This window comes from Cydia pomonella, chromosome 18 (genome assembly GCF_033807575.1).
Source record: "Cydia pomonella isolate Wapato2018A chromosome 18, ilCydPomo1, whole genome shotgun sequence".
Taxonomy (NCBI): Eukaryota; Metazoa; Arthropoda; class Insecta; order Lepidoptera; family Tortricidae; genus Cydia; species Cydia pomonella.
Genome location: NC_084720.1, coordinates 4,077,236 through 4,087,128, shown reverse-complemented (window position 1 = coordinate 4,087,128; position 9,893 = coordinate 4,077,236). Strand labels below are relative to the sequence as shown.

Below are 9,893 nucleotides of genomic sequence, written 5' to 3'. Positions count from 1 at the left end.
AGTCGGGATTCGAACGATGGTCTCCTGTTTGGAATCTACAGGAATAACCACTTAGCTACAAGTACTTTGAGGCGAGATAATGTACAAAATATGTATAAATAATCGTAATGAAAGCCACAGCAAAACGTTGACCAAAAATGGATAGAAGTGACATTGATTTAATACTTTTTTAATTAAGTGTTAATTAATTAGCTGACGTGGTTACATATTTAGAACATTTCTATTTTTATGCAATGCAATATGGCAAAAATTACCATCACTGTAAAAGAGCCAACATGCTAAACGTTAACGCTCCGTAGCGTGCTGTAGTCATCTCTCTCTATCACTCGTCTATATTAGTGCGACAGTGACAGTTGCCTTTCGTTCGCTACGGAGCGATAGCAAATAGCATGTTGGCTACGCGAGCTGTCATTCCAAAATGGCTTCAAGAAAAAACCACCATGAGACACTCAAGTCTTGACGTCTCGTCAAGACGAGCAAAGACCTTGATTTTTTTTGTACTTCGTTTGAAGCCTGATAACTTCTGTTTGGATTATACCGGATAAACAAAATTCTCGGAATATAATGCCAATAAAAGACTTATTCAACATGAAAAATATCAATTGCCTAGCCCTCATACTTTAGATTTTATTCAAATATCAAATATCAAACATTTATTCAGCAAATAGGCCACAGGGGCACTTTTACATGTCCATTTTTACAAACAATAAATAAAAAAAAAAAAAACAATTACAAATATCGAATCTATGAAATAATAAATACTTTATTAGAGATGTATACTGTCTCTAAATGTCAAATTACACAAAAAAAACTATGATAAAAAAATAAAACCATAAAATACTAAAATTCTTTAGAGATGTATAAGTCTCTAAGTGTCAGAGATAAAATATAAAAAAAATTTCATATCTAAAAACCCCCGTTTTCGTCACTGACTCACTAAATCATCAAAATCAGTATAATGGAATATGTAAAAATATAATGGAATCAGTAAAAAGCAGATTGCATAAAAGATACCCCCAGATACGTATTTCTGGATTTTAATCAGTTAATCACCCTTACCAACCCTTTCAATTATGGGGGATGGAAGATTGTCATAAGTAACATACAAAAAATAAGTTAAATCCCATCAAAAACATTTTCATGTAAAATTTTGCCAAGTCGAAACCATTTTCATGTAAAATGTTGCCAAGCTTCTAAGTCTTCTAACTCTACAAGCCCTAACTTCACAAACTTTACACCTTAGTCAAAATATGTGGCTCTTGAGATTTAAATATGTTTTTGGCAAAAATTTCATTTTTGGTACAAGCTTTTATCGCTGACTGTACTTTTTTTCCAGGCAACTAATACCTACTTATCGCAACTCGCGTTGTTTTATCACAGAGTTCCTATGGCTACCTCCTGTCGCCATCATCAGATCAGCTTGATGGTACCATAATATTGCATTATCACCCGACTTACATATGTATGCAAATTTTCAGCTTCGTCGGAAACCGGGAAGTGGGTCAAATTTAATAAATGGTAAAATAATGAACGGTGAATACATTTTTCACCTTAAGCCCATATGACGGTAGCGAAACGGCCGGCCTTGTACAGTCAGCATCAAAAGTAGCGGATCAAACAAGGTTTCAAAAGTATCTACCAGTCTGCAATATATAGCTTAAGAAAAGTTGACGGCTTTGAAGCTGCATATAGAAATATGCAGAACAATTAAAACTGTAAAAGATATCTTTTACAAAATTCACCTTCAAAAGTATATACTTGGAAGGAGGAAGGAGAAGTATGAATTTTAGAGATTTATCTATATTTGGAAAAGTTATCCGGGATATCAGATACTTATGGCGCGTTGTTTCATCCGCTACTATTGATGCTGACTGTACTAACACAAAATTCCATTCATTAATTTTTGGTTTCGTATTGGCAAAATTTTACATGAAAATGTTTTTGATCGGATACTAATCTACTAATTGTGACACATCTGTACATTTGAATTATATGTATAAATTTTTGTAACATTTGAATAAAAATGAATGCCGCCTCTGTCACTTATAACGTGCACCCGAAAAATGCTCCAGTTGTTCACCGACCGGCGCGGGCGCATCTTACCCAAACGTTACCTCATACATCTCGTGCGCACCACGTACGCTTTCGACTTAGGACCTGCTTACAATTGTATTTTGATTGGAGCATTGCGCGTATGACTGCTACTACATACATATCTTATATAAGTTTTTTTTTATACTACGTCGATAACAAACAAGCATACGCCTGATGGTAAGCAGTCTCCGTAGCCTATGTACGCCTGTAACTCCAGAAGGAATTACATGCGCGTTGCCGACCCTAACACTCCGCACCCTCGTTGGGCTCTGGCAACTTTACTGATCGGCAGGAACACAACATCAGTGTTATTTGGCTGCGGTTTTCTGTACTGTAATAAGTCTCTACAGGGTGTTTATTAAGACACCTGCAATAATTTACTGGCTGAGCAACTTTTACTATGTGACCAACTCCGAAATCGCGAAAAAAAAAAATTACTCTCGCATAGAAAATATCATGGTCGGATAGCGAAAATGTATGAAACAGCCAAATTTTTTTTCGCGATTTTGAGGTTGCCCCATAGTAAAAGTTGCTCAGTATAACCTATATATTCACCCCGTAAATTATTGCAGAACATAGAACAATTAGATTATGACAGATACCTTTCAACGCGAACAGTGAAGATGTATCTCATTTTATGAAAGTATTCCAGGGTGGCAGATACTTTTGGCGCGTTGTTTTATATGCTACTCTTAATGCTAACTGTACTAGTGTAGTGTAGTGTACATAGTACTCAAAGATGCGCTGCTTACTAAGTGGTTCCTAAGCTTGTTTATGACAACCGTTGTATAAAATTTAAAAGATGGATGTTAATACACACCTAATATTATTAAAATATTTTTATTCAGCGATTATAACTTTATATCTACAACGCAGGCTCCGTCAGGTGCATGAATACAAACTACTATTATTTCTATGTAGGTCAGTTGATGACGGTATTGAAAAAAAGACCATCATGTATACTGATAAATTATAAAACTACGTCCTGTTTTGGAATATATTTTGGCAAGCATTTTCAGAAGATATATGGCCCCAAAATATCTAGAACGAATAGTGTTCGTTTTAGATATTATTTGTGAGTTCCCAATATTGTATAAAATTACCTGCAGCCGTAGCACGGTCTCATCTTTATCACTTGTCATTATGCCTGTCACTTTCGCACTTACATACTTGTTAGAACGTGACAGGCTTAGTCACAAGTAATAAAAATACGACTGTGCTACCGCTGCTGGTGCCCATAGTTTTAGTGGTCAACGCTGAGTGTGTAACAGCCTCAGATATACGCACAAAAATTTTCGCTATAAAAACGGAACAGTGAAATTTTCGGAACACATTCGTGGTTCAAACTCCTAACCAAAGTATTCTGAGTGGTTTACAGTTATCAGTGCTCCTGGACTTGTGAAAAATGAAGCTGGTATGTGACGTGTAGTGTTGTGACAGTTTTGTGTAGTGATGTGCCATATTTAGAAAAAAAAAAGCCAAGGAACAATGAAGGAATCTAGGATTTGGCATTAAACCCTAAGCCATTATGAAACCCTTTAAAATTATAAGCTGTACGAGACAAAGAAATAAAAATAAAATAAAAATAAAGTCATTTCCTGTCGCAAAAAAAAAACAGCAATAGAAAAATAAGGTTTACTCACGTTGTTGACTGTACCTATTTACGTAAAAAAATATATTTTACACACGCATCAATATCAAATCAAGCGAAGACGCTTCAATTGATTATAATTATTTTTCCCACATTCTTGCCAACGGGGAGACCAAAAACTGAGGAAACCAATAAAAAGTGGTTTGGTCTCTAATTTTTTTTGGATTTGGCAAATCTAACCATCGATTATCGTCTTTTCGTTTAATTTTTTAATATTTATAAGAATGTCCAAGTAAATCCCTGAATAAGTTTACCACTTATCTGAAAAATAAAGTGATCGTTGGCGTATCACAATCTTCAAATAAACGTATCTGGTAAATAAATTGCTAAGTTTTGCTGGAAGTTTAATCTGTCAATTAATTTATAAGTACAGCCGCATCGGCCAAGAATATAGTTTTACCCCTTTTGGTGTGGAAACACTTGGCCCGTGGGGTCCCGGTGCCCTGAAATTTTTGGGGCTTTGTCAAAGAGGCTTGTGGATGCGACTGGGGACCGTAGGGCTGGCAGCTTCCTCGCACAGCGCATTAGTATTGCAATCCAGCGGGGTAATTCTGCCAGCATCTACGGCACCTTGCCGAGGGGTGAATTTTTATGTTAGTTTAGGACTTGGGTGTTTTTTTTCTAATTATTATTAATTTCGATGGTTATAATTTAGTTTAGTTTATAAGTTTTGATACAATATTTATGTTATTTGGTTTACTTGAAATGTGTTGATTAATAAATACCGACAACTTAAAAAAAAACATATTTGTGAATTAGATGTACTTTACTCAGACTTTGTGAAACAGACCCCTAATCTAATTAAAGATAGTATAATGCAATATAGAAAATAATAATTAATTAAAGTTATGGCAACAATTGTAAGAAAACAATAAACATAATATCCGCCTTTACTTAATATTCGTAAACAAAGAGTCTAATAATACCTTTTGTATTAAGTCATCAAATCATCATTTGACACGCGGAAGCAAGCACCCGTGACATGACTTTGTACGGTGCGGTGAATGGCTTTATTAACATTTAACTTAAACAATATAGGTATGCATGTAATTTTAATGAATACATAAAGGAACGTTTTTAAAGAATGGGGGAGGATCGCGTAGTCAAAGAAGCGTACTTGAGGCGACCAACCGGCCGTCGACCGATCGGGCGCCCCAGGTACCGCTGGTGTGATGTCGTGGAGGCGGACCTGCGTCGGCTGAATGCCAATTCATGGCAGGAAACCGCGCTGGATCGGGACAGGTGGCGTTCTCTTGTTTCGGATGCCAAGATTCTTTTTGGATCGCTGAGCCAAAGCAGTTAGTTAGTTAGTTTTAAAAATGTTTTCTATAAATAAATTAAATGGTTTCACATCGGTAAATCTCCGGAAATACAAAAAAAGTCATATATGTTTTTGCGCTTTCAATTATTTGGAAATCAACGAAGTCTCATTAGAAGGAGATGGTTTCAACTTGATGTCAGAAAATGAGTTCCCATGCCACAGAATAAATATTTTTTTAAATAATAATAATACTCCCATAAGTCGGTCAGGGTCTCCGTCTCCGGCGTGTCTTCATCGGTCGGAGTGGACTCCAAGGGGTCTCAGCTCTGGCTTGCCTTCAATGGCCGTCCAGAGAGGAGTCGTTAGAGCTAAATGCTCCAACATACAGAAATGTCTCTGTTTGACCCAATGGTTGACTGGTAGAGAATGCCTTTTGGCATTAAGTTCGCCATTTGTACATTTTTCTTTATGTGTGCAATAAAGTTTAAATAAATAAATGCTCCAGGGGTGGAAGTAAAAATTTGCAGACTGGAGTTGGCACAGTGGCTGTTATCAGGCACTGGGTAGAAAGCGGCGTACACCTCTCGACACCCCTGAGCCGCTCACACCGGTGTTGCTCCTGGTCGTCTTCGACACGGCAGTTTCAGGGGCCCATCTAGTGGGCGGCGAGTCACCGCCTGCCTCGATAACTAATGAAAACATTGTTATGGCAGGTGTCCGGACGTCTTTGCAATAACCCAGTCTCATTGTCCACTCAAACTTCAATCCATAGACCGTTTTACTGTTCACTTTTTCTACAATAGTCCCAATGCATGCTGCGACCGGTTGTTAAATCATCACGCTGTCTCTTTCTAATGTATGGCACTGTACCTCTCAGCTTTTTAGGGTTGTCAAAATTCAAGTCATTATCTTATCTGTGGTCGTGCACGCAAAGGGACGTCAAGTTGTCCCAACCCTAATAATTGTTCGGAGCAATGCTGAGCCGAATAGAGCCGAGAATGCCCGAACGCTCTAGTGTCTGCCCACTGTACTTTGAAATTCTATAAATAATTGTTTTATCATTTTTTCCGTAGTAGCTGACTTGACAGACTCATATAGGTACTAACTTCAAATCTTCAAGAAGAATACCAAGCTCCCATATTAAAAGCCGGCCATGCACTTGCAACCCCTCTGGTGATGCAGCTATCCATGGGCATCGGTAGTTGCTTACCATCAGGCCTCCTATATCATATAAAATAATTTTATTGTAAATTATTACCCGCATAGAAATTGCTCGTAAAAAAATACAGGCGTTTTGTTTCTTCGAGGGCATTTTACCTTAGAAATTTAATTTTCGCGGGAAAGGAACTCATTTAAAACGAAGCCCTATCTCTTTAAAATTTCATCGAAAACCATACTCAGGAATTAATTTATATTTAATTATAAAACTCTTGAAAGATGTACGTCTTCATAATAGCGGAGCGGATAATATTTATGTTCACGGTAGGTAGGCGTTATGGTACTTATGGTACGATACTTAATCATTTATGTCTAGGCAGTTTTTTCGACGTTTACTCTTAAAAATAATGAAATAGCCGTCACAATTTTAGCTTTGACCAGTCGAAGAGGCCCCCAGTTCTTAAAATACGCCGTTTTAAGCAAAAAAGAACCTTTTGTCTATTAGCAATTACATATAATTAGTTAGACACTTTGTGTCATAAGAAACAGTCCTTGTTTCTATTTTTTACAAACTTTTGATTTAACTTGCAATGTAAATAAATAGGTATGTTTGTACGGGTCAAATCTTGCAAGTTAAATTTGACCCACTTCCCGGTTTCCGATGAAGGTGAAAATTTGCACACATATGTAAGAGTCGGATGACAATGCAATATTATCAATATTATCATCGAGCTGATCTGATGATGAAGACAGGAGGTGGCCATAGGAACTCTGTGATAAAACAACGCAACCTAATTGTGTTTGGGAGTTTTTAGTATTGTCTCGATGAGTATTAGTGGCCTGTGGAAAGAAAAGTACAGTCAGCGATAAAAGCTTGTACCCAAAAAACTTATTATCTGAAAATTGTATGCTTATGTATTTATTTATTTTTCATTATAGATAACATCCTTAGCAGCAATACTAGCTGTAGCATCAGCAGACCCGGTTCCCTACACCACCCAACCAACGGAGCACTTCGCCAACAACGCAGAAACCTACCAATCACAGCTCGAGCTGCAGCAGCAAGGCGTCTACGGCGACCAATCACACTACAGCCAGCAGGATTTCAGCCAATCAGATGCCGGATATTCCCAAGGACACTCAGTAGCGTTTCCCAGTGGGCAGGCATCGTTCGCTGGACAAAGTACTTTTGCTGGACAGAAAGCTTTCGCTGGGCAGAATGCGTTTCAATCTCAAAGGCCTTCCATTGAAAAGTCAGCAAGGATAATTAGCTACCAGAATGAAAATAATGGGAAAAACTATCAGTACTCTTATGAGACTGAGAATGGTAAGGATTTAAAATATGTGTTTTTTTATATATTTTGTCTCAAACTTGCAATGAAATGTTGACACAACTTACTTCAAATTAGGTCCGGAAATAGACGTATCTGGTGCAATGAGTGACACACCTAGGCCTGTAATTCAACCTCCTTTTGTTATTTATGCGTGAAATTCTTACACAACGATGTCTTGGCATTCAACCATCAAATAGTGCTGGATAATCGTGTTTTAGCTATATAAACCTACGAATAAAACGGTACATGCCTATACAAAAAAAAAGTAAGTGGTTTATTGGCGAACAAACGCCAAACTGTAACAAGTTTTGAATTAACAGATGAGTCACCGAGCTGTGTTGTTAAATATTTTGACACGATGAAGTTGTCTGCTACTATCCTTACTATCCTTACCTGGTATCCTTAAAAGTAGGAAGTGATAAACATCATCCAATGGAAATTATCAGTACAACCCCTATCTCTATTTTCCTCAGGAATCAAAGTCCAAGAGCAAGGTTCCGTCCAAGGCAAAACCCTCCGCGCGCAAGGCGGTTACTCCTACGCCGGCGACGACGGACAGGTCTATACTGTGACGTACACAGCTGACGAGAACGGCTTCAGAGCCCAGGGAGCTCATCTACCAACCCCCCCGCCGATTCCTGAGGCTATACAGAAGAGCATCGAGCTAAACCAGAGGGAGGCGGCGAATAATAACGGCGTTTATGATGATGGTAATTAAGGTTTCATTATTACCATGGAAAAGAAGTCTAAAAGTTTTTTGTCTATTAGACATAAACGAAGAAAACAGTAAAACAATAATATGATATCTACTTGAAACTAATAAAAGGGAATATAGCAGTAAGGAAATAGGCATCTCTAAACAGGATCAATTAGAGAGATGTTTTCTTTATAAGATAACTGAACAGATCGTTTTACTCCTGCTTGTCAACTAGTCTTAATATTTTTATTCTACAGGCATCTTTGATAACTAGGCTTTGCTTTAATTTTTTAGGAAGCTACAAAGAAGAAACCGAGCTTCAACAGCAGCGCCACCGATCACAACATCAACACAGCCAGAGCATCCAGCAGATCAATGATCTTCAACCGCAGCACTTCGCTGAGATCCAGCCAGTCCAACAGATCCCCATCCAGCACCAACAGATCACTGAAATCCAACCAGTCCAACAGATCGCTATTCAACAACACCCTGAGATTCAGCAGCAGCTTCCAGAGATCCAGCACGCGCCTGAGATCCAACAGGTCCAGCACGGCCAGGAGTTGTACCAGCAGCAGTATCAGCAGGAGCAGGGGTGGGTTGGGCAGGAGGCCGCCACCACAGCTGGGTACAGTGGATGGAAGTGATCTATTATTGTAGCCGCCACACTAAAGGAAGAAGTTGAAAAGGAAATATGAAAGGTTGAATGGCGAACGTATCAAACTGAATTATTTCGATAATATTACTAAAAATATGACTTAGATTTTTATATGTTAAGGATATTGTAAAGTTCCTAGTTCTCCTAATAGACAAGACAAACTGTGGCAACTTCATATGTATTAGGTAATTTAACTAGAAAAGCAACTAAAGATTACGAACAGTATGTGTTTGATGTAAATTATGATATAAAAAAAAGACTGAGGAGGAAGTCAGAAAAGCGGATTGGACATTTACAGTGTGGTGTGTTATAAATAATTATAAATATGTAAATAAGAAAGTGACCAAATTGATCTGTTCCTTGTTATTGTTATTTTTTGTGTACCTATATGTATATACATTTGTTACTAATATTACAATCACTATTTTATTTTAATCCCAAAGTTGATAACAACGGCCTCGTGCGGCTAGATGCCTCGAAATGGACGCTCTCCGACAACTGCGCATGCAGCGGTCGCCATTTTTAATATTGAAAACTTGCCGTCACGAGGCTGCATCCGAAAGGGTGGTGGGTCTGAATTGAATGTACCTAAACATCAATCTTCAAATTGAATCCCAAAATTCAACCATGGGAAATGTCAATGAACCTGTTTTAGACGATAACAATGTCATTTGTTCAGCTTAGCTTGTGTATTCAGGAATTTCATCCAATTCCACCAATCTGGAAGATTCAATCTAGAAGTTATACTCTGTAGGTTCGACCAAACCAACTCAGCATGCATTTGCAATGATAAAGTGATGAGTTCTGCCATATAGAAATAAGGAGTAAGCATAGAATGCTCACTCCATACATCAGTTTTGGTACCAAGACGCTTATTATTTTCGTAGTCGACATCTAGCATCGAGTAGCGGAATTATCAGTAGGTACCGCTATGTATAGATGTTGCGACAAAAGAAAAGTCTAATGCTCAAAATTTTTTAGCTAATATTATAACCGGATTAACCGGACCTCTATTTTCAACTCCTTATACTACAATTACAAAA

The 9,893-nt window shown here is 37.8% G+C and overlaps 1 protein-coding gene across 1 annotated transcript; it reads left to right on the top strand.

The window, feature by feature from the left end:
- Positions 1–3,269: 3,269 nt before the first annotated feature.
- Positions 3,270–9,268, top strand: LOC133527378 (transcription factor mef2A-like). The gene is made up of 4 exons (XM_061864341.1): positions 3,270–3,508; positions 7,104–7,491; positions 7,972–8,208; positions 8,490–9,268. Exons 1-4 carry the CDS (start codon positions 3,500–3,502, stop codon positions 8,837–8,839), a joined length of 984 nt encoding a protein of 327 aa, XP_061720325.1. The 5' UTR covers positions 3,270–3,499; the 3' UTR covers positions 8,840–9,268.
- Positions 9,269–9,893: the final 625 nt, after the last annotated feature.